Source organism: Centropristis striata, chromosome 24 (genome assembly GCF_030273125.1).
Source record: "Centropristis striata isolate RG_2023a ecotype Rhode Island chromosome 24, C.striata_1.0, whole genome shotgun sequence".
Taxonomy (NCBI): domain Eukaryota; kingdom Metazoa; phylum Chordata; class Actinopteri; order Perciformes; family Serranidae; genus Centropristis; species Centropristis striata.
In genome coordinates, this window is record NC_081540.1 from 3761354 (window position 1) to 3786927 (window position 25574).

The 25574-nt window shown below is 40.3% G+C and overlaps 1 protein-coding gene across 2 annotated transcripts; it reads right to left on the reverse strand.

Moving 5' to 3' along the window:
• Positions 1-15726: 15726 nt before the first annotated feature.
• On the reverse strand, positions 15727-22580 carry LOC131962980 (SLIT and NTRK-like protein 5). 2 transcript variants are annotated; one of them, XM_059328100.1, is made up of 2 exons: positions 21808-22580; positions 15727-20248 (listed from the first exon to the last, which is right to left on the reverse strand). In XM_059328100.1, exon 2 carries the CDS (start codon positions 20188-20190, stop codon positions 17560-17562), a length of 2631 nt encoding a protein of 876 aa, XP_059184083.1. In that variant the 5' UTR covers positions 20191-20248; positions 21808-22580; the 3' UTR covers positions 15727-17559. The 2 variants fall into 2 exon arrangements, with proteins under 2 accessions (XP_059184083.1, XP_059184082.1); XM_059328099.1 differs by lacking the exon at positions 21808-22580 and adding an exon at positions 20810-21202.
• Between the last annotated feature and the right edge of the window lie 2994 nt (positions 22581-25574).

Sequence of the window (25574 nt, forward strand, 5' to 3'; positions counted from 1 at the left end):
CTTTTGTTTTGTTGTTGTTTTCAAAGACCTGCTCCCTTGTTTCTCTCAAGAGTCACTGTTGCCAGACCTCGTCTCTGCTACACACACACACACACACACACACACACCTCCCTCACCTGTTGTTAGATCAGGAGCAGGACGAGGGAGAGATGAAAGGGAAACTTCGCCGACCTTCAACCGATTCACTCCTCTGCAGTGGCGCTGTTCATCTGCATGCACTGCCCACGCCACGAGACACGGACACCAGCCCAAATAAGCAAAGCCTCACCTAAAAGAATCAGACCTCAGCCACAGAGTTACTTACAAGTACTTTTGAGTAGTTTGCAGGGTGTTTTTATGCCTTCCTGTGGACTGGGGCTGTCTGGATAGCACTGGTGGAAATTGGTTGGAAGCAGCTTATCAAAGCATGATTGGATTTTGATATAAAAATACCATAAAATGGATTTTCTTTTTCCTTTTTTGCACAGTATGCCTAAGGATGCAATCTAATAGGGTTAACAAAGACATTTTAAATTTAATCTCAACTTTAAACTGGTATAATAAGAGCCTTTTTTTGTTATATTTGATTGTTGAACTTAGATAATACAACCAGAGTTACAAGACACATTTCTTCCAAAGCCTGTGTGCAGGATGCAAAGGGCAAAGGCAACCTGAACAGGCTGAAGATCAGGAGGCAGTTATAGATCTGCGGCTGTGGCAGGACCATTCTTGGCAGTAGATGTGAACAAAGACTGCTCTGCCCTTGAGCAAAGAGTTCCCAGTACTGGTTGTGTTCTTGTACTGGGAAAATAAGAATGCACTACATGTTTTTGCTCGGATATCAAATACATGTTGTCAGCGGAGGAATCTATGAAATGAAGGTTAAGTGGTAAACAAAGTAGATGTCTGTTATGACAGGCGCTCATGACCCTGGGTTCCCAAACAAACAGCTACCATGAGAGAAAACTAGTGTAGAGGTTGTGGGTAAGATTGATCTGCTGCTTCAATGCCTCTTTTCTCTCTTTTTCTGCTTATTTTCAATGACTCCGACCAGCCTTGAGTATCACTTTTGTTGTCCTCAAATCAAAAGGTTTCATCATCAACCTCTCGTCCTGCAGATCCAGCCGTGATGAGTTTCATTGATGAACTGTGGCTTCAAAACAACTCATAATAATAACAATAAAAACAGAGCTCCATATTGAGACCTGGAATCTAGGTCTGCGAGATAACACTCCAGCAACCGTGGGTCTTGTGTTTATAATAGCCTTCCTGGCTTTAATTATTACCACATAAGTAATCTCAGAGGCACAAATTGATTATTTGAATTTTCACATTAACTTGGAACCTACAGGGACCCCGATTTCCGCAGCATTTGAATATTATCCTCTTTTGAAATCAAGTTTTCATTTTAAAGCTATTAACAGGTTTTCGGAACACACAAATGGATGTTTAAGGCACAGTAGTATGTAATTATCTTGATATGAATTATTAATTTCATCACACTGTGACTGAATAAATGTAATCACTTCAGTTAAGCGCTTTGATAGTAACAGTGGAGATTGTGTCATAGTGGAAAGATGATGAAGCTGATGTGTAAAATGTGTTTATGTTTTCATTTAAGGTAATATACAGGTAAAAAAAATATCCCAGTTGATATCTTACATTAACACATTTGGTTTGTATAACACATTTCCATTAATGTTATATTAAAATATTGAAATGAGGAGTCAACCTGTGTAACTGTGTCTGGTAGTTAAATGCAGAAGTTTTTTTTTTTTTAAGCCCAACTCTGTTCTTTTACCCAAACCTGAGTTAACTTTAGACAATAAAAGCACTTTACTGTTCCCTGTGAACAAGGAAGTTTATTTTGAAAAGCCACTATGGAAAGTGACACTCAAACACACAAACAAAACATTTCTTTTTTGTTGTATTTTAAAAACGAGGATGGGGTACAAAAGCATTGATAGCCTTGCTTGTTTGTGTCCATGAGCTGATCATATAACAGTCATTTAGCACCAATAAGTGACTGAGGCCTTGGACTCTCTGTGCATGAATTGTAAGGTTTAATAGTGGGGTGAGATGACATGCATACTTATTATTATTTTTATAAATAATAGGCTGCCCTATCTTGTCACAGTAAATAAATGAAGGTAGTTAAATGTCGTTGTTTCCCAGCCTGACCCTGTTCTTTTATTCTAACCTTATTAAAGTGGTTTTATCAACTAAAGTTAACCATTTCCTGTGATTTCCTTTTATTTTGAAAAGCCACCATGCAAGTAAGTAATGGAAAGTGACACACCGCCCCTTGACACTTCCAACAATGAGTAAAAAGGTTCCACGTGCATTGGTTTCACATGACAAAGTGTCAGTATGTGACGTTATAATTTGCAGAAGATTATCAGCCCATTTAATGGCAATTTGCTGTTTTGTGATAGTTCAGATTTAGTTTCTTCAGGTTTACTGTTCAAGTTTAGGAGATTATAAGTACATGGTTTGGATTAAATAATTAAAAAATGACTTGGCAACAGTATTTGGTTCATGCACTGATTCCCCCCCTTTACTCTAGTTTATAATAGTTTCAGGTTTTTTTTTTTTTAGTTTTAGTTTTAATTTCGTTGTCAATTTTTGTTTTCAAATTCAGTTAGTTTTAATCAGTTTTTTGAGTGAGTTTGCTAGTTTTAATTTGTTTTTATTTTTTGGAAATGCTTAGTTTTAGTTTAGTTTTTATTAGTTTTAGTTGTTTTGTAATGGGGTATTTGTTGGGTGCCAGATGAAAAAAAGTCATAATAAATGTTTACTTTATTTCCTTTGTCTGATCCATCTCGGCTCCAATAAGTTTATTAAGTCATAAAACCAGATAGATAAAATAGATTTCATGTCAACCAAAAAGGTTTATGTATGAAAAAAGTTGACAAAGACGAAAACGAAGGATATTTTCACTATAATTTGAGTTACTTTTAGTTAGTTTTGTAAACTGTAAAAAAAAAAAACTGTTATTTTTTTAGTCGTTTTTATTTTATTTCAGTTAACGAAAATGTTTTTTCAATTCTATTTTTCATTATTTTGTAAGTTTTTGTTCACTATAAAAACCTCGGTCTGTCATGCATTTGCTGCCTGGTTCTTTCCCTCAGGTGTGATCTATGAGGCTGATTGAGGGGAGGTTAGAAAGAGGAGGCGGGACCTCTTCTCACTCTCACTTCCACCTTGCAGCAGCAGCATGCAGTTGGTGCTCAGGCCTTTTGTTTGTTTTTTCTTTGTTTTCTGATGAGACTGGTGACTCAGTTTTTGATATTTAATTTCAGATTTTTTAGGGACACTTACATGTCTTAAAAAACTACCTTTTATGTCACACTTTTAGTTTTAAAAGGACCTAAAATCCTGGTTTCTTAACTCTAACCCTCACCACCAAGTCCTTGATATATCCATGAAATTTCCCCAGTTGATTGCTTTGCAATATGACCAAAACAATTGTCTAAATGAAAGTTTTCTGATATGTTTTGTTCAAATTCGGATAACAATTATTTGACTATGCCTACTTTTGATGAACTGATGAGAAATCTACAGACGCAAATAGACAAAATGTAGTAAAAAATAAACATAAATGTGCATTTTGTATGTTTTCTTTGCACTAGTCTGAGAGAAAACAAGCATTCATGCAAAAAAAAAATGTTTTTGCAACAAGACAATATGTTTGCATGTAGTGTTTCACCTTTAATGGGTTTGTCAGCTGTGTCCATAGTCACCTGGCAACAAACGTATCAATTATTTGCGAAGCTGCAGGTGATGAATCACAGCTGTTATTGCCAGTTGCAAATGTTTCTATTCCACTTTTGTTCCATTTTTATTATTTGCTCAAGTATACTTTGACTGAAATATTGCTCATTTTAAATTGGATCCTTTACAGAGCACAAAGGTCACACACTCTAATCATCACATTAGAAACTGGCCATCTGTAAACTGGCCAATTGTGGAGCCATTAGCAGTTAACATTCAGTCAGCAGAAAGGAGGAGAGTAATTTGGGTTTACCTTAGTTATGCACTTTATTTTGTTAAAGTTTAAATGATCTCTGCAGCTTCTCATTTTGCAAATTCATACTGTAAAATATCCCCAGTAGGAAACCTGTAGATGTTCTCATATCATGTGTGAGCCTTATCTCGGGTTCAGCCTCCATGCTACTTGTGCTGACAGAGTCAGATCCTCAGCCTTTAACATTTGCTAGCAGCAAAGGCAGTATAAAAATGAGAATGTCAGCCTCAAGAGCAAAAATGGACAGACCTTTTACTGCCGGCCAATTAAACTCCTCTTTATTTTCTACAGAGGATTTTTTATGTGGAGAAAGTCCCTGCTAAGGTTATATCTACAGAAGGGGAAATTGTTTGCACCCATGGAATGCATTTTTACCACAGGTCACCGTGTAAACCAATTTATAATGCTTTCCGAGGCATTTTTCATATCGTACTGTTGCAAAGTGTCATGCGCAAAAAGAAAGGGACTTTCCAATGCCCTTCAAAATGTCTCTGACAAAATGAAACCATTCTTTCTCACTGAGCGCAGTCACGCTGCTGTTTCCAGTTGGTTAGATTGATTCCTCCCTGCTAATGGTTTAATTTTGGCATAATTCAATAACCACATTCTCCCAAGATACCTTACACATTTATATGGAGTCTATAATAACGTCTTGGCAGTTAGATGAGTTGGGAATCTCTGGTGGTTTAATTTAGTGCTAATTCCTCCTGTTAACACACTTTAACATGGCAAATGAGATACACAGTGCCTACTTGTTCTGACTGTTTGCATCGGGCCTCGCTTTAGAGCAGGTGTGTAAAGATGGGCGCCACTTGGGAATTACAGGGTGGAAAGGCATTGTTGTTAATGAGTTGTGACTGTGAAGTTGTTGGGCAAAACTGGAGGTGAAGTTCTTTGATTTGTGACACTCTGTTGTAAAGAGACTGCTCCGGTGTAACAGTGGCAAAAAGGAGCAGGAAGGTGTGAAAATAAGGGCTTGTTTGTGGTGCTGTCCATGGTGCTGATCTTATAATTTTCACAGTATCGCTCTTTTAATGACTTTGTTTTGCACTAATAACTGAGTCTTTGTGTATAAACTGTAATGTTCAATAGTGGAGTGAGACTGCATGTATCATTTGTGATGTTTTTTTTTATTTAACTAATAGGCTGCAGTGTCGGGTCATAATGAATTATAATCGACTGAAGTCAGTTTTCAGTGTCAATTAAAACAAAAAAGCAATTAAGCACATAATTCCATGGTTATTTCCAACATGTAGACTGACATAATATTGAACTATTCAATATGAATCAATTGCTGCTTTAAAAAGTCGCCTATTAAACCAAATGTGATGATGCTGCTCATCATGGCTATGCACAGGAAATCTCTTCCCTAGACCATTATTTTTCACAGTGGTGCAAACATATAATCATTATTTATATGATATATAACAATTTTTTGAAAATGATGTATTATGATGCCCCTGGTACTTGGTCAGGGGCCTGGGGCCCGTGCATAAAGTCACCATTGCCGTCAAAAAACAAACCTTATGAATATAATTTAAATATTGTATTTAAATCCAGAAGTGCCAAGGACTAATGTTGAACATTGCACTCTGGTACGGGTGAAGCCAAAATGCCACATTCTTCTCCACAAAGTGTTTTTAAAGCAATTCTTCACAGCATGGATTAATTTGATTGTATGAAAAGCTTCAATTTCTAATAGAATCTACACAAAACGAAGGTCTCTGCAGTTGAAGGTTTCTCAAAAAAGGCAGAATGAATCAAAATATTTAAGTTTCAAAGCAGCTCTCTATCTGCAGCGCTAATGGTCTCTCTCTCTTCATGAGCAACATCCTGATTCTTCATGCAAACCTTGCTGCAGTTTGGAGTGTGGATCAATGCCAGTGATGACGCACAGTGGACAAATGAACGTAATGCACAAGGAGGCATGTGTGAATCAAAGATTAGAGTCTAAACGGCAGAATATTTTCTGCACAAACCTCATAACTAACAGCATTAGCTGGCTTCTACATTAATAATGTCTGCGCATTGCATCACTTCTGTTTGTTTTGTATCTCACCATTCAACCCTTGTGAACTTCATTACACTACGCTCTCTATCTCTGTACATGTAGCCTACACACACACACACACACTGGCAGGTCCAGCACAGAGAACATCACAAGTAGCTGACGTCAACACTGCTGTAAGAGCTCTGAGAGCCCCTCCACAGGAGCCAGTTTTTAACAAGCACACCCACACTCTGCCAACTTCAGCCTTGCTATTGTCCAACCACAAGCATACTGTCACTCACTGCGCTCTGGGAGGAGGACAGTTGCAAAACAATACTTTTCCCATCATGACAAGCCCATTTTAGATGCTTAAACCCAGCGTCGAACTTTATCCTTTTAGCAAGTCCATATGAGGTGAAATCAAATAACACTGTTGGAATTGTCTTTTTTTTTTTTCTTGTCAGTACTATTCAGTGGTATTTTCAATAGCCACATTAGTATGTCTCCCTCACAAAGTGAGAAAATGAGTTTTTCTACCTCCCACCATTTCATTATCTGAGCGATCTCCCAGCGCGCAGTCTAATTCCTTTAGCAAGGCCCCGCTTTCTGCAGACTCCTCACCAAAGCCACTGTGATAGAAACAAAATGGGGACAGGAGAGAAAAGGAGCAGGAGATACAGAGAGAGAGAGAGAGAGAAGAAAGAGAGCGCTAACGAGTGGAATTTTACAGTAAATCAGAAACCTGTTAAAGTGTACGCACGGGCACTGCAGAGACGGACCCACCAAGACGTTCACCGGCCACCCACATACAGTACACGCCTTATCTTCCTCTTTCAAACATCAGTCTCAGAAACATACACACCAAGAAACCAATTTGACCAATAACAATAGGGTATCTAATTGCAAACCGAACTTTGTAAACACATTTTCTTTTTGAAGAGTGAAGCTGTAGGTCAAGCAAGATGCTACACAGTGCTTTAAATGGTCTAGTAGGAGGTGGTGGTTAGCATTATGTTTGTTGGAACGATGATCACAGGGCAGAAATTACAAAACATTATTTAAATATTTATGGTGATACAACATAGGGTCTATCAGGCACAAGCCCAGGCTACAAAGAGACACAAAACAATGCAGAGAGACAAAAAAGGACTACAAAAAGACCAAAATAATTACAAAAATAGCTAGAAGAAATATGAAAAAGAAAATTAAAGACACAAAACGTCAACAGACACAAAATGTCGAGAAAGAGACACAAAACAACTACAAAAAGACACAAAACATCAACAAAGAGACACAAAACAACTACAGAAAGTCACAAAACTTAAACAAGGAGAGACAAAAACACGATAAAGACTCATAAAATGACTAAAACGAGACACAAAACTACAGAGAGATGCTTAATGAAGACAAATAAATAACAAAACAAAAAAAAAGGATCCACTAAGTCTAAAAAAACACTACAGGAAACTCAAAATGACCACAAAGAGGCCCAAAACCACAGAGATACATGACAACTACAAAAGGCTGAACAAATATAAAGTCTGTGTCTATTTGTGATAAAGGCAAAGTAGTGGGGCGTATTTTTCATGTGTGTGCCCAGGGGCCCATTGTCTCATAGTCAGCTAACTGATGTACAGTCGACTTAAACATTTAAGTTAAGTTAAGTTAACAAACCAAAGTTACATTTCTGACAGTTACATTCAACGTGGATGATTTCCTTTTTTATTATTCCCAATGTTAAGTGTTAAACTGCACAAAAGATATGTTTTAGTCGTCCCTCGGCTCGCTACTTCACACCATGATGTGCCGTTTCCATAGCGATGCAGGACCATAGAGAACGAGGCCACACTGAGTCAAATGTGACAGCTGCAGAAAAGGCCCTGAAACTATTGAGAGGGTTAAGATAGGTTGATTAAAAAAACTTTTTTTTTTACTGGAGACAAGCTTTAAATTGTGACTGTAGTGTGAGTATTTCCAGCTTTCCAAGGAAATAATAACAATAGTTATAAACAGGGTTAGGGTAAGGGTTGATATTGACCAAAATATAATGGCAGCAGCAAAATGTGTTATTATCAAATTGTCTTAATGAAAAAAATGACTGTAACTCCCGTAACTCACTTAATTTGGCACTACAGAACACCTAAATGCAACTTTTGACTGACTATGGAGTAATTCAAGGAAACACATTTATATTTTGGTGCCTCGTGGAAAGAAAAGACAACTATGTCAAGGCACCTTTGCCTTTGTAGGTCTTAGAGGTCACACGGTGTTAAAAAGAGATCATGAAACAGGTCTTGGTACTTTATAAATACTGTAAAAATATCAAAACACTCAATCCACAAAGAACTATTCACAGCCCATATTCAGAAACAGTCTTAAAGAGACAGGCGCTAAAACGGAGCATTTCAGAGAGAGGGTGATTACAGGTATATTCAGACAGGCACTATGAGAAAAATAATGTGTTTTTTGAACATTAAAGCATGTAAACATGTTCTAGTACAAACCCAAAATACAAGCATAAACCTGCAAATGTCTATTATATGTGCCCTTTAATATCCGAAACATATCAAGCAACCCAGCTGGAAAGAAAAACATCTTCCTTGCTCAAATGTTCTCAGTCCTGACAGTGATGCTCCCCATCTCGACCTGGCTGTCACTTGTAATTTTTGCACAATAACCTGCATTTTTCATGCATTATCGAACCTATTTTGCTCCGTTGTGATGACGCACACGAGGCGGGGCAGCATTCCAGAGCACGCACAGACAAACAGAGCAGCGCAGTGCCCGGACGAGCTCTAGTTAAATGACTTGACACTGTGAAGGAAGCCATACATCAACCTGTTGTTTTTTTTGGCCGGGCGTCGCCAGGCTCGGCTGGGGAGTCAGTAATGCTATGGTTGCCATTTATCAAACGACAGGGTTACTGCGGCTCCGGATCAACGGGTGCAGCCGCCATAAACAAACAAACAAAACGGGAAGCCTGATGAATACAAGCATGCTGCCCAGTGGGAGCAGGAGAGGAAGAGGAAGAGGGGAGCAGACAGACAGCATCTTCCTCCATACACTGACACACACACACCTATTTGATCACTTATACAGTATCTCAGCTTAGCCTGCTGTTTCACATGAAACCAGCATGCGCTACTATAAATAGAGTATTGTACATATGCCATCCATAGAATAATGGGTTTCCGTTTTATATGCAGTACATCTATCTCTAGTCATTATCTACTATTCAGATTGGAGTCCAATCATTGGACTGGGGGGGAAGAAATCTCACTAATGGTAACAGCTGGATAACAGGTTCTTCAAATTCACATTATTTCCATGTATGCCAGTAAATCAGCTGCTATAGAGGAGGAGGGGGCTCTTTCTCTCACATAATTATATGGACTACATGTAGTGATGTACATAACATCATGTTTCATAACCTGATTTAGAGAACATTTCATTTTTTTATGGCTCTTGACAGTACGTTCCCCTTTGTGAAGACATTTGAAAAAAGGATTTCTACCTGCTCAAATAAGCACATTTTAATAAAAGTGTGCCTCATTTGCATATTTAAACATGATTTCAGAAAACTTGAAAAAAAACTGTCTCAATGCATTTGTCATGGTAATATCCATTAGTTTGTTTCCACAAATCACCTGTAGTGTTTTCATTTCACTGCTTTTGGATCAAATGATGGAAGCTAAAATCCCCATCAACACATTAAAACCTTTGCTAATCTGCTGATTATCATATTTTACCATTTTATCTCACGAAAACATTCACAAACCCAAACAAATGAATAAAAACTGTGCAAAAAAAACAAAAAGCTTTCACAGAAAACATTGAAAAAATACCGTAATACACCCAAGAGACAAGTCTTTCTGCACTCTATACAAGTCAAGAGAAAAAAAACTACCCGGAAATCAATGCAAGATCATGTTTACTTGCCACATTCTTTCAACATGTGTGTTTAACAGAGAAAATAAATGTCCTCACACCAATTAAATTAAATTAATAGAATAAAGCCAGAGTCTGCATGTTTATTCGGCAGATGGCATTAGAGACTAGATCTAGACTGTGCTTTTAAATGCAGTTTATTATTTCATGAAGTTAATTCGGCACAGGCTGGACTGTGGGAGTGTTAAACTGCGAGGCTGATTAGACCAGAAAGTTGATAATGAATAGTAAAGTTGGAGAACTAATGGTGGAACAGATATCGCTGCATAAGCCATCAGATGATAATTAAAAATGTCCCTTGCTAAATAAAATTTGTCTTTTCTTTGTCTTGATTGGGATTTTTTTTTTCATTATTCATAAACCTTGAGTGCTTCCTGTTTATGTGCTTGATTTTTATATGGATTTTTACTATAATTGAGTCCTTGACTGTCCCTTTAAATGTTAATCGGCATGTCATGACATTTCATGATAACAACACTTCATACATAATGCATTCTGACCATAAAACACTCCTCACATTATGATTCGGGTTTACACAAGACGGCAGGAGCAAACACATCACCTGCTGCAGAAACGGAAACATGAATATGAAAGGAAAGTGATCGGTAATTATGGCGACATGGGGTAAAAGAGGAGGTGTGAGTGGTTGTGGGGGTAAAAATTGGTTGAGTGCTGATGAACATTTGAGCATTTTCTACATGCCTGAAGGAATTCCATTAACCACTCTGATTAAAGTAATCATTGGAGCCATCGGTGCCTGTCAGATGCCATCCCTGCCCTCTCAATTACTCAGATCTCCTTGAACTCAATTGCTCACATCATAGTGGAGACTGGGTGGCAGGCGAGCAATGAGGCTGTGCTGAGGACGTGCATCTCCAGGGGGGTGTAGGTGAGGCAACATATGGAAAGTGTCCACCCCCTCTATCTATCAGCATACAGAGGCTGGCCACATATTAGCTCAATTACCATTAATTGTTGCTGTTGGTGTTGGGTGAATACTTGCAAGTGACTCTTTGTGGTTTAAATCAAAAAAGAAGTGGACACAGCCACAGTGACATCACACATTGGTTTGTGGACTGGAATTTTGAAACCACAAGTCTGGTATTATGGTCGTCGCCATCTTGGTTTTTTGGAACCAGAAGTGAGCAAGCTTGGTTAGCAAGGTGCATCCATAATAAAAAAAATAAATAAAAATGAACAGCTCAATCCAAAGAATGTCGACTAAAACAATTAACTTCCATGAAGTGAAAACCCACTGTGAAAGGGCATACAGTACACACTGCTTTATCGTCTATTATACTCTAAATGGGATCATAATTTAGAAAATAAACATTATGTTGTATTAAATAAACATCAGGTTGTATTAAAGAAGACTTCAAACTTGCATTTGAGACCACAACGCATTAAAAAAAATGTTCACTAAGGTAATAAATCAAGTAAGAAGTAGGCTTGTTTTCTCATAGACTTCTATCAACTTATTTTTGCAGCCAGTGGAGTCGCCCCCTGCTGGCCATTAGAAAGAATGCAGATGAAAGGCACTTCCACATTGGTTTCACTTCTCAGGCCCAGAGGTTGCAACTTGGTGCTAGATAAATACCTTTCAAAATAAAACAAAAGTATCTGCTCAATCAGAGGAATGCACACAGCCGGTATTTCAAAACTGTGCCTTTAAATGAGCTGTCAGGATTTCTATAAGATTGTGATGTCACAAGTATGCTATATATAGGCATAGAGTGCCACTACACTGCTGTTTCCCAGCCTGGAAACACAGACTGATCAGAGTAGACTGAGCTTTTTTTGGACTGGGCTCTTAAAAACACTGTTTTTTTTAAACATGTTCTAGCAGGAAACCAAAATAAAAGCATGAACCTGAAAATGAGCATCACATGTCCCCTTTAATATCTGAAACATCTCACACAAGCTGTCAAAATCTTTAAGGGGCCTTAAAGAGACAGAGGGACAGACAGTATGATAAAAACAATGTCTTTTAGAACATTAAAGCATGTAAACATGTTCAAGTAGAAACCCATAATACAAATAAACCTGAACATGAGCATAATAAATCCCCTTTAAGTTGTCAGTCACAGTCAGCTACGTGCTGAATTTACATCTATCAGTGCACCTTTTATGGATATCAATTATTATGCTGATCATTGTCCAGATAGATGCAAAGTTCACAGCTATATTAGACATAGAAGAGCACCAAATTGTTAGAAGTTTTGCTTGAAAAATAACACTAAATGTATTAGCAAATAGTTGCCAATTAATTTTGCTGTGAGTGACTTCTTGACAAATCAATGAATTGACTTTCAAAAATAAAAAAAAGTAGAAATAAATATATAAAATAAAAGGAATTAGCAGTTTTTTTGGAACTGTGCATACAAAAACCTTGTTAATGTCTTCATATTTTACATAACAGCACATAAAAAAATGCTTGTTAAACCATTCTGAGCATGTGCAAGGCTGGATTATCAGCTGACCATTGATCCAGACCCTTAGGGTCTCTGTTTTGCAATTCATTGTTATTGTTTGGTAATTGAGGCCCCTAAATCCCAGTGTAACCTGCAAAGATAAGAGCCTTAAGGTGCAACTAAGAAATTATGAGGCCTTGTCTTGTACAGGAGCTTTAAATATGAAAAAAAAATGATATAAATATCACTAATTCTCTTTCTTTTTTCATAAAAATGACCAGAAACGTATTGTTGCTCCTGTATTTGATAGGAACTTAAAGACACAACATGGGGTCTCTTTGCAGCATAATCCAGCCCTGTTTAGCATCATGCTGTTTTTATTTACCATAAACACCCAACAATTCTGCCAGCACCATTTGAAAGACTATGAAGTCCAATTTTAGCAAAGACCTGCTAAATCAAATCCAGCAAATGTTTAATTAGCCTGGTATTTTCAGTCTCTCTTAGAAAATGGTTGCACCCAAGTTGAAAATAGCCGAGTGACGAGCCAACACTTCATGCAGCTTGGACGGCTTTCACGCGTTGTACAATTCCACATTGATTAACTCTCAAATGGTGCGAAAGCAGAAAGTGTAAGAGAATATTGGAACACAAACTGCCCATCACTGTCTCTCCCACGTCTTTATCTGAAAGCAGTTGGAATATGAGTTGCCTTTTTTCTGAGCTCGGAGCCAAGAACAAACTTGTCTTGTGAACTTCAGCATGCGTAGAGCAAAGAGTGAGACTTCTGTGACAGCTACATCTGCACCTCCATCACGCCTCACGTTGCATCAGCCCCACGTCAGAATCCACACAATAGGTTTTAGCTATAAATCAGGAGGGCTCTTGTGAAGCATGAGGCAACACACGCAGGGAGATTTCACCTTCCTTCCTTTACCGAATACAGATGTTGACCACTGCAGAAATCTCACTGTTTGCCTTTTAGGGCTGCAGGAATAAGTTTAACTGCAGACTGCATAGCATCACAACATTACAGAGCTGCATAGCTCACGAAGGGCTATAATCCAGGATAATAAACTCTTTGCCCTTCCTTGATGCTTCCACTAAAGAGCCCATTGGCTGATTAAAAGCATTATTTCAACTGGCAAGAGTCCCCCCTCCCTCTCTCTCTGCACACACACACTACAGCCTCCTGCAGTTGGATGCCTCATGCACCCATTACTCTGGGACAGGGTGCTGGGTCATAACAGTGATAAACATCCACGCTGTGAGCTCGGGTGGGTAGAATGTACATACGCACAAATACAGTAATAACAAGCCCATTTGGAATACATGATTCAGTGATTATGTAATTGTGCTCAATCAGTTTTTTTTCTCTCTGGAGTTCTGTGAACTTAGCCAAATCATCCTAAAAAAATATCATATTCTACAGGGGGGAAAACAACAGATTGCCATGTATATATTAAACATTTTGTTGTTGCACATTTCAGGTCGGTTTAGAAGCCTTTCTTGCTGCGTTTCATCAAAGCATGAATGATTTTTTTTCCATGTTGGCATCAAAGAAATAAATAAAAATCCATGTCACAAACTGTCAACAGGATGCCATCCCATAGGCCACCATTGCTGGGCGACTGCACACACTCCTTGGCTATGATTCACATCCCCTGCTACATGTATGACACATCCACAGTTACACTCGGTTCCAGGACTCCTCATCTCCCAAATGGTGCCTTCTGTTCTCATTCTGGGCTTCTATGAAAAGATCCAACAAAAGACGGACCCTGAGCCGGCCGGTTTCATTTTCCCTTTTTTTTTTCTTTGCTGGCACCTCGCTGAAATTAATTGAAAATTACCCAAAAAAACACACTTATTTTTTTGCAAAATCTAATTATAAATTCACAATAATCCAAATAATTCCTTCTGAATTAGCAAATAAGGGAGAGATTAACACTGACATGGCCTCTCCAGAGAGATCTCTGCCTGTCTCAGTTAGGGAACATTGAATTCCTAAATGGTGATGCTCACCGCACACTGAAAATGGAGGCACAGTGCATCCTTTGCATTTTTATAGACCTACTTTGCATATTGGATTTAAGTGGGTCAAGTAAGGAGTAACTTAAAGTCCAACTGAAATGAAATTGCATTTTTTTGTCTGCTACAGTACAGGGAGGAATGCATATATATTTTATGTTATGGTGTCATGATTTCTGCCTCTATTTTTGCTGTTTTTCGACCTTATTTCAATGCAGCCTATCAAATCATGCATGAAGCACAACTGCTACACAACATACAATATCCACTTTGAACATCCAACATTAGCTTCCCTGCTCAAGTCTTATCCAAACATGAACACACATCTTGTTCTGCATCTTGTCGAACGAGCCCGCGAACAAACATTCACAAGGGAAGATGGCGAATTAACTGCTCAGCTGCAGCACATTAAACCAGCGTGTGAACGTATGTGCAAATGTCACATCAGTGCTGTTATTTGCTGGTGTGATTCTTCCTCTTTAATACCACTAACAACACACAGTCTGCCCATAACATGCCGGCTACGGGGCATGTTTGTTTACTTCCTCTGCTGTCAGTCAGACAGATGAAAAGGAGCATTTCTGATATTTCCCCCAAAAGGCTTGTTTTCTTCCTTTTTAATCATAAGAAACTATTAACAATACATTTAAAAATACATTTTGACAACAAAAATGGACGACTTAACGCATGGGCGGATTATGAGACAATGGGCCCCTGGGCACAGACATCCAATCGGCCCCCACCATCTGTCTAACATAGACTAAACAACTATGAAGTCAGTGTACACATTTCTCTGATTTTTGAGGTCATTTTGGGTCACTCATTTTTTTTTTCCTGTGGTTTTTTTGCTTTTTTTTTGTAGTGGCTTTGTCACTCACGCTTTGTGACTCGCTGTGGTCCTTTTGAGCCTGTTTGTGGTTGCTTTGTGTCTCTTTGTGGTCATTTTTAGTCTCTTTGTGGTCATTTTGTTTCTGTTTGTCGTCTTTTTGAGTCTCTTTGTGGTCATTTTGTGTCTCTATGTAGTCATTTTGTGTCTCTTTGTGGTCATTTTGGGTCTCTTTGTGGTCATTTTGGGTCTCTTTGTAGTCTTTTTGAGTCTCTTTGTGGTCATTTTATGTCTCTTTGTAGTCTTTTTCAGTCTCTTTGTGGACATTTTGCGTCTCTTTGTAATCTTTTTGGGTCTCTTAGTAGTAATTTTGAATCTGTTTGTCGTCTTTTTGAGTCTCTTCGTGGTCATTTTGTGTCTCTTTGTGGTTGTTTTGCACCTTTTTATAGTCGTTGTGAGTCTCTCTGTGTCTTTTTGCCTCTCTTAGTAATTATTTTGTGTCTCTTTGAAGTCGTTTTATGTGTCTTCGCTGCCATTTTGAGTCTCTCCCTCATTGAAACTTGTCTCTTTGAATGACATTTTGTAGGTGAAGGTCAGGGGGGCCCCTGACACTATGGACCCCTGGGCCTGTGCCCAGCAGGCCTGTTCAGTAATCCATCCATGACTAAATATGATTTCAGTTGGACTTTAACACAAATTAAAAACAAGTGCTTCAAAGATAAAAAAAACATGCAGCATTTTCAACATCTTAATATCCTTTTCCTAGGTAAAGAAATGTATCGAAAAGATCTCCACTTTTGAAAAACCAATAAAAAAACCCCATTGGAAATAAAGATAAGTGGTTGAGACAGCAGACCCTTAATCCAGCAGCTGTATGTCTTAATCAGTGTCAACATTTATAACATTGACTTTGTCAGATTGCTAAAATAGTATTTAATTTCAAGTCAACTCCAATGATGGTTCTATAAATGACCACATCATCGCTTGCCAGGCTGCTATGGAGAAGCTGTTGTCATGGTATAATTGCAAAGGGACATCCTCAGATAATGCTCATTGATTGAAACCAATTGATTTTGATCCTCTCTGAGACACCAGCTCCCCCTTTGAGTAAGGCATATATACTGTATTATATCTGCTTTCATTGATTCCACAAAATCACCAATTCTGACCAGCCAATTGATTTTTAAAGGAAAAAAAACACAACTTTTAGCCCTGGAGCACTCTTTTCATGCTCTCCAACCCCATAATTCACGCTGTTTTGATTCATTCACTGTCTGAATGTAAAAAATATATCGGACTGAACCCGAATGGCCTCCTTCATATCACCAACAACCAGCCTTAGTTTCCTCATAAGCACATTATATGAACCTGACATCATGTTTATTTGATGACAATAACATAGTTTGGTCAATATAGTGCAATAAGTGCAAAGCAATCAAAACAAATAATAAGGGATAGAGAATCTGCGAATGCTTGTATAAAAATAGGTGTTACATTGATTAAAATATCAGTATTACACAACAGAATTAATACTTCAAATATCATTTATGAATTTTTGTTTTGATAACATATCAATTCTACATATTAAGAATGAATACCCATATTCATTTTTAATATAATAATCTCCTTTATGAGAGCTCATTGAAGGCTAACCCGCCTTCCAATTCCAAAAAGTGCAGAAAGCATACAAAGACACTTTTTTTTTTCATCTTCTTCAAATGACGCAGTCTTTTTTGAACATTGGGGGTGTGCCACTTTCAAAAAAAGCCACTTTTACAATGCAGAGCTACAGTAAATGAAACTACAAACATAAGCCTTTCCAGAGGATCATGGAGTATGATGACACAGGTAATATTGATGTAGAATCAAAAGTTTTGAAAAGACATGGCAGATTATATCAATAAATACTTACTTACAGACTACAGCAGAAAATAGTCCTACACAGTTTTGATGATCTGCTGTACAGTGTTTTTGTCCAGGTGTGATTTTTATAAACATTTCTTTTTCTGATTCACAATATACCTTATGTATGGTTATATTCCTGAAAATGAAGTTGGGTAAGATTTACCTGTACACTTACATTTTGTGTGTTATTCGATCTTCACCATAGAAAAATAGATTTTGCATCATCAGTTAAGCAATTTTGTTCATCCATGTTTCAGAAAGCTGTATCCATTCCTGTAATGTCATGTTTCAGAAATAAGAATAAGATTGTTCGGCACACCCCGTTTTTTAAACTCCTTCCACTGTTGCTTGTGTGTGTGTGTGTTGTGCCAAGGCACCCTATAAACTGAGCCACTGTTTCAAGGAGGGTCAAAATGCTTCATTACATTAATGATTCTGTTGCTCAGAACTGGCTAAAGGTGGTCTGTTTCTCAAGAACTTCGAGGTAATCGGGCTCAGACTGCAGTTTAGCTTTTAGCTCCAAGTATTCATTTCTGTTGGGCTCCACATAAACAGTACTGGGTGCCGTGCCATAGAGCACTGTTTCTCTTATCCTCTCCGGGTGCAAGAACTGACGTCTGACATCAAAATTTGGGTTGTACGTGTACGACACAGGCCCTGTGTACTTGTACTCTAAATTGGCGCCTGCCGGGATGGACTGCATGGACGGGTGCTGGGGCTGCTTATCGTGCTCCAGGATGCCTCTGAAGAAATGGTCTGCATCGGGGACAGGGGAGGGGTTTTCACGTGGCTCGATGGTGCTGACGCTGTACGCGGGGCTCCTCATCGTACTGCTATCCCTCTCATCATCAGGGGTACTCCTGTACGTCACCTTGAGCTCATGGAGGTCACGGTAATCCTCCACTGTGTTGCCTTCCCGTGACCTGTAGATGGGGTTTTTGCACATGTGGCCCATTGGGTGGGGGATGTACTCGTAGACGTGGCCTGCTGGGGCTTTGACTTTGGGGCCGGAGCGGTTGCTGTAGAGGCTGTACTGCAGGTTAAAGGAGCTGACGTCTGAGTTGTTGGTGCTCGTGCGGTCACTCTGCGACTTTTTGCGCCTTTTCATGACAACGACAAACAGCCCCGCGGCCACGAAGACGGACATGATGAAGACGAGCAGGAGGCTGAGGATGAGGACGGAGAGGGGCACGGTGCTGCTCGGGGTGTTGAACTTCTGCGGGGCGTCCGTGGTGACGACCCGGTCGTCCATCGGCTCGTCCGTTGGGGGCGTTGGCGACACGTAAGCGTCAGAGTAGTCCGGGCAGAGCTGCTCCGACTGGATGGAGCGCACGTCCATCGCTGTGTGGCGTCTTGGCGTTTCACACACCACCTCGTTAACGACAGTGCCCGCGCTGAGCTGCTCCAGCCAGATCTTCATCCCCACGATGTCGCAGGAGCAGTCCCAGGGGTTCTCAAACAGATCTATCTGCACCAGCAGCTTCAGCTGATCTAAAACACCACTCACGGGCAGGTTTTGGAAATGGTTGTTGCGCAGATTAAGCCTTGACAGAGAGAGGCTGGAAAAGATGCCCACAGGTAAGGTTTTCAGGAGGTTATTGTTGAGGAAAAGCAGCTGGAGATTAGGGAGGTAGCGGAAAGTGCCCGCATCAACCTCCTTGATTTTGTTGTACTCTAAATAAAGATACTGCAAGTTCTGCAAACCAAAGAACATTTCTCCTGTAAGCCTGTCCATGAGATTACCATTTAAATACAGCCTACGCAGGTTGGTTAAATCCCCAAAAGCCCGGTCGTGGATCAGAGTTATCCTGTTGTTTCCCAGGTGAAGCAAATCCAATCCAACAGCATCCACAAAATCTGATCTCCGTACCACAGGGATGTAATTTCCAGTGAGATACATTTTTTTAGGGTTGTATGGCTTGGGTTTTAGATCAGAAATGCTTTCAATCTTTCTCTCTTGGCAGTTGACATTTAGCCCAATCTCAGATATCTGCAGGTTGCATGTGCAGGCAGTAGGACAGTCCAAAGGCACAGGAGATTTGGTCTGAAAAGCAATGATGGGGCCATAATTGTAAGGGTTACCGCCTGGTATTCGGGAAGTGGGCTTTACCCTAGTTCTGTTAAATTGCCGTGTGCCCTTGGTCGGCCGAGAGGAGGACCTAAAAACAGCCGAGGAGGTTGCGGAGGCTGTGACAGCAGCAGGTGTGGTTTGGTAATATCCATTGGTGCTGCTCGGGGGTGCAGGCCTCACCGTGTCTTCTAGGGGTCTTCTTGGGCAGAGTTCCTGCTTGGACACCTCATCCAAGTCCCTACCGTGGAGCCTGAAGGGCGTCTCACACACCACCTCCCCCACCAGAGCCGTGTAGGCTATACTCTCCAGCCAAGCCTTCAGAGCAATCAGCTCGCACGAGCAATTCCACGGATTCTCCTCTAGTTGTAATTCCACAACTTTGTCCATGTGCTCCAGGAGGCCGATGTAGGGGAACATTTTTAACCTGTTCCCCCTCAGGTCCAAGTGCGTAAGGGGAACATTCCGGAAGATGTTTGTGGGCAGGGCGGAGAGCAGGTTGTCGTTTAAAATCATCACTGTCAGTTGGTGGAGTTTGCTCAAGGCGCTGGGCTCTATATTAGTGATGTAATTATAATCAATCTGGAGATATTCCAAACTCTCGAGTCCTGCGAGGGTGTCATCCCTCAGAGCCTCAATCTTGTTGTTATTCAGGTGCAACCTTTTTAATCCCTGGAGTCCATTGAAGGCACCTGACTCAATCTCCGAGATATCATTGTTCCCCAAGTGCAGGATGGTCACCCCGGTGTAATTGATGAAATCATTGACTGACAGCTTCTTCAGGAGGTTCCCTGTCAGCAGGAGGTGGTACATGGAGAAATGGACCGGGCTGATCTCCGTCAGCCGGATGATCCCCCGGTTCTCGCAGCTCACCGTCAGGATCCCTTCCTTCTCCTCGCACGTACACATCTCGTTTCGACAGATCTCCCCATAATTGTCATACATCTCGATCAGCCTCAGAGATGATGCAATCAGAAGGATTATTTTTAGGATCCAGATATGCATTTTTCCTGGGAGAGGGTGCCCCAGCTCACTCAAGTGCGGTACCAGTATGAGGTGTCATCTAAGGAGGAAAAGAAAAGGACGGGTTCTGTTTTATATAGCATGGAAAATACACAAAAGCATATATAGTAATGGGATCTGCCTGATGAACAAGTAATCATAACACAAAGACAAGTGGCTCTATTAATGTTTGTTCATTATGCAGATGTGTTATGTCGGCGTCGTTTTTTTGGCTTTGAGGGTGCAAGAAAACAAGCGACCTGGATGAATCTTTGATAAATGCATACTTAAACGATAATATATAATCAACTTGATGACACAACTACCCGCGGTGGATGGCCACTGCGCATTTTTGATAGCTCGCCTGAATTCCAATCCATCTGGGGAGCAAAAGAAAAAAAAAAAAAAGCTTCGCCATTCACCGTGTGCACACTGATAGATCTGGTCATTTACTAATTCAATCCCAGGAGAATTTGCACAAAATAAAAGCCTCAAAATGTCTAATGGCTCCGAGTGCCAGATGTGGCATCTTATTTTTATTTATTTATTTACGATGCAATCTTTCCAACAAACTAACATTAAAATCTCCAAGTCTCCTATCTCCTATAGATTTCTCACTCACCCCGCATACCCGACGACTTGGGGAAACTGCCGGATCCCTTCTCTCCACCTCCGTCCAAACAACATGAGGACGGGGAATTTATGATGATTAAAACGATCCCGGGAAAAATAATAATAGTAATAAAAACAATCCGGCGCTCATGAAGGGATCGGCTGACAGAAGCAGTCAATGTTCATGTTAAAATCCGGCCTGCGATAGAAAATGTGAATATCAGCCTACAAGGCGACAGTCGCAGCCCTTCTTCTGCCCACGGGCGAAAAAAAGAAATGAGAGGAGTTGATCAAAGGCAAATAAGCAAGTGTTGTTGATCTCATGGCGGATCTCTGATCGAAATTGCATTTTGACGGGGAGTAAATAATTCTATAATCAAGTATTCTGTATGGCATCTGCTATATAGAAGGTTACAGATCTCTCTCTCCCTCTCTTTCTCTCCCTCTCTCTCTCTCTCTCCCTCTCTCCGCCACAGACGCGTGAGCGCGCGTGCACACACACACGAGCACACACACACACACACACACACACACACTAGATCTGTGTGCGCTCCTTAAAAGAGCACAAAAGCCTACACATCGCATCGCAAATCTCCCTAAACATGCGCATTTAGACATGCAAGATCATGCTACATGTGTGTGCTTCACCCACTTTTTGGTCATTTTTGCTTTCATTTAAGTTTATTACAATAACGTTAAAAAATACCAAACGCCTCCGGTGTGATATAGATAACTTGTAAGCCTGTGCGTCTATCGGCTATGCCTGCAGAGGAATAGTCTTATTCGGAGCGAGTCAAACTGATGATTTATGTGAGCATAAAATGCAGGCTTGTTATTGCCACAGCAGCCGCAGACACCTTTGCTTAACAGCATCTTAAATGCAACTTCAACAGTGCAGCTGAGGCGAGGAACAGATTTCAGCACCACGGACAGATCCCCAAAAATGTTAAAGCACATAAGCGCAGACGAGCAGTAGAAAGAGAGAGAGAAAAATCATTGTCCTCTTACCGTGCTGATCCCGGTGAACGCCAAAGCATCCCGAAAATCACGGCTGTGCCCTGTCTTTCTGCTCCAGCCTCAGTGAAAACATGGATTTCACCGCCCACCCTTCCGTCGGCTGTCAAAAAGGAGAAAAAAAATACTTAAAGTCAAGTCTCCTCGGTTTTTAGCTCCATAAACCAGGCATCGAAGAGCACATATACAGTCTCATTCAGGCCAATAACGTGACAGCCCGCACGGCAAACCGGGCTCCTGTGTTCTTCCAGCAGAAATTAGCAGTATCATCTCGGAAAAAGAGCCAGAACCAAAGTTCGAACATGGTAAAGAAAAGAGGGCGAATAAAAACTCCGTAATCCCACATCAGACAGGACTTGCCGCATGCATTTTAACTGTGACTTTCATCCATGCGCACTGACGAAGCGGAGGAGAGAGGCACGGATCCCCTTGTCTGCTGCCAGTGGTGCGGCTTGTACCAGTTTATGTATAGATCTGCCCAAGGTCTCTTTATTTCAATTGCCAGACCGCTCAGAGATCAGTGGATATGTTCCTCCAGCCGTGGACGCAAGAATCCGGTTCCTCCAGTCCTGCATTGGTCATAAGATATCCTATGTATATACACAAGCTTTATCTTCCCACCAACGTTTCAACTAGTGGAACTTGATCTTGGTTGGTGCAAACCAGCGCATCCCCTACAGCGATATTATGAAACAATTACCATAGCATGACAGCCGGAATCACTCGTAAAAACGCATAAATCCCCCAATCTCAGGACTGTCACAGCGCGGAAATGAAAAGCAATTTAATGCGTGCAATACTCTTTAAGGGGGTATGGTAATGTGGAGGAGGTGGGGTGGAGAGGAGGGAGGGATGGGGGAGAAACAGGGAAGAGGGAGGCTGGAAGAAGACCCGTAGAGGGCAGCACAATGATGAAAAAAGGCAGCTTGGCAGGCTTTGCATTTTATTTGTAATTCAGTGTATTTCAAATCACCAGCAACAACCATTTGATTTGTCACTCAGAGCTTTATTTTCTGCCGAGCGGGGCATCTTATTTCCATGCTTTTGAGACTCACAACTGGACACATCCAGCTTTTCTTTTATTGTTAAAATACTTTGAATTCCTCTCAAGGAGCCTTTGATTCAGTTGGAGAGAAGCTGAATATTGTCCTGACACTCATCCTGGATTCATCATGTCTCCTTATTATTCAGTCCGGAAAGATATTCCATGAGACAGCCTTCAAATGCTCAGCTCTGGAATACATTTAGTTATTAGCAGCACATTGTTAACACCCCCCCTCATTCATGGGCGGATTGGGAGACAGGGGGCCCCTGGGCACAGACATGCAAAGGGCCACACCACCTCTTCTGCAGAGGAGGATGATTTTTTGTTGTTGTGTGTCTCCTTGTGGCTGTTTTTGCTAAGTTTCATACTCCTCTTGAGTCTCTTTGTTGCTGAATTTTGTCTCTTTGCAGCAATTTTTTCATTGTTGTGTAGATGTTTTGCTCACTTTATTGTCTTTTTGTGTCTCTTTATAGTTGTCTAGTTTGTCTTTGTTGTGTTTTTGAGTATCTTTGTATTGATTTAGTTTGTCCTTGAAGTTATTTTGAGTTTCTTTGGGGTTGTTTCTTTGTGGTTCTTTTTGCCACATTTGATGGTCATTGTGAGTTTATTTGTGTCTACTTTTTGCCTCTTAGCAGCAGTAGCAGTTTTGCATTGCTGTGTAGCCTCGTCTATTCTCTTGCTTGTCTTACATCTCTCTTTGAGTGATATTTTGCAGGTACGGCCAGGGGGCCCCCTCAAACTTTGCGCCCCTGGACATAGCCTGTAGGCTCATTCAATAATCCATCCACGCTTTGAACAATCTGAACACCTGCTTTCACACTATAATTTATCCATACAAAATAATATTTCTATTCCTAACCTCTGTATTGACAGGTCTGGTCTTTATCAGCATATAGTGCTACATATTTCTCATGGAAATAACCTCTAACGCAGCAGAATGGGTATTAAAGTTCCCTCAGAAAATAAGGTCAAGCGCACATTTATTCGTACACCTCATATCTCTTTATGGACGCTTCAGAATACACGGACTAAGCCTATAGTCCCAGAAAACACAAATTTACAAGAGATCTGCATTGAAAGAAATGAATGTACTGTAGGATTAGGCTTAATCCAGTTTTGCACCAAATACTCCAGCCTGCTAATGCTGCCATGTTGCTGTAAGCTCTCTGTATTTTACCAAATCATGGCTTATTTGCCCCTTGTTGAAAGAGCAAATCAAGTCAAAGCCACAGCTGCCCTCTTACCCTCTTGCTGTGGGACAAGAAACTTTAGAAGCACTTAACTAAAGCCTGAACAGAAAATCGAATTAAATCTAGCATATGGTGGGCCGCCATGTCCAAAGAGATTTCCCACTTAGTCAGTATTGTGTGGTAATAAGTCAACTCTTATGCTCTCTTTAGCATGCGAGGAGCGACAATAAGCGGATGTGGCATCCATGCCGCCTTTCCGAAATTAGCTGTGGAGATGCATTGAATTATCTTAAAGTCTGTAGCTCTGTAATCGTATTAACAGTGGTCTATCCTGTGGGGATGGACCAATCGTATCTGTGGAACTCCGGCTGGAATACAGAGATGGAATAGAGCAGGGCGTTAGCTTCTCCCTCTGGAAAGGACTGTGGCTGGCTCCCCTGAGACGCATCGTGGCATCAAAGAGAGGAGAGTGGCTGTCCTAAATCATTTTTTGCCTTAAATGACTTTGTGTACTGCTGATGGGAGAGGTAGATACCCTTGATAAAGTAGCACTGGTGGAAGTGTGTGTTTGTGCAAGTTTTGTGGATATAACTTGTACTAAAGTTTGACTGCACACTGGTCATGGATTACTGAGCGGGCCTCCCGGGCACAGGTCCAGGGGCCAAAAGAGTCAGGGGCCCACCCAGCTTTCATGTACAAAATGTCACTCAAAGGGACACGAACCAACCAAGAGAGACTCAAAATAACCACAAAGTAATATAAAATGATTAAAGGCACGTAAAGGACGAGAAAGACATTAAAACAGTTACAAAGGCAAGCAAAAGAGCTGCAAAGAGACAAAGCAACTACAAAGAGACACAAACTGAGGATAAAGAGATACAAAACAACTACAAAGAGACGCAAACGACAACAAAAAGGGCAAAACAACAACAGACAAATAAACATAAAAAAAGAGATTACAAAATTATACAAACAATTACAAAGAGACACAAAACAAGGACAAAGAGACATAAAACAATGACAAAGAGACATAAAACATCAACAAAGACACACAAAACAATGACAAAGAGACACTAAACAACTCCAAAGAGACACTAAACAACTCCAAAGAGACACAAAACAACAACACAGACACAAAACAACAACAAAGAAACACAAAATAAATACAAGAAACAGAAAAACAACAACAAAGAAAGACAAAACAATTACAAAGAGACACAAAACAACTACAAAGAGACACAAAACAACTACAAAGAGATGCAAAAGACAATAAAAAGTGCAAAACAACCTCAGATGAAACCTCATTAAAAGAGACTGAAATATCTAAATAAATTGTACAAAACAACTTCAAAGAGACATAAGATAATGACAAAGAGACACAAAACGACTTCATAGAGATGCAACCAAAAGGGTAAAACAACCACAGTCAAAACCTTACCCAATGAAAATGCCAAAAAAAACACAAAATTTCACAAGACACCTTCAAAGAGACCAAATGACCACAAAGAGAGACATAATACCACAAC

Coding starts and splice junctions, on each gene's coding strand:
- LOC131962980 (XM_059328100.1), bottom strand. CDS start 20,190: ATGCATATCTGGATCCTAAAAATAATCCTTCTGATTGCATCATCTCTG.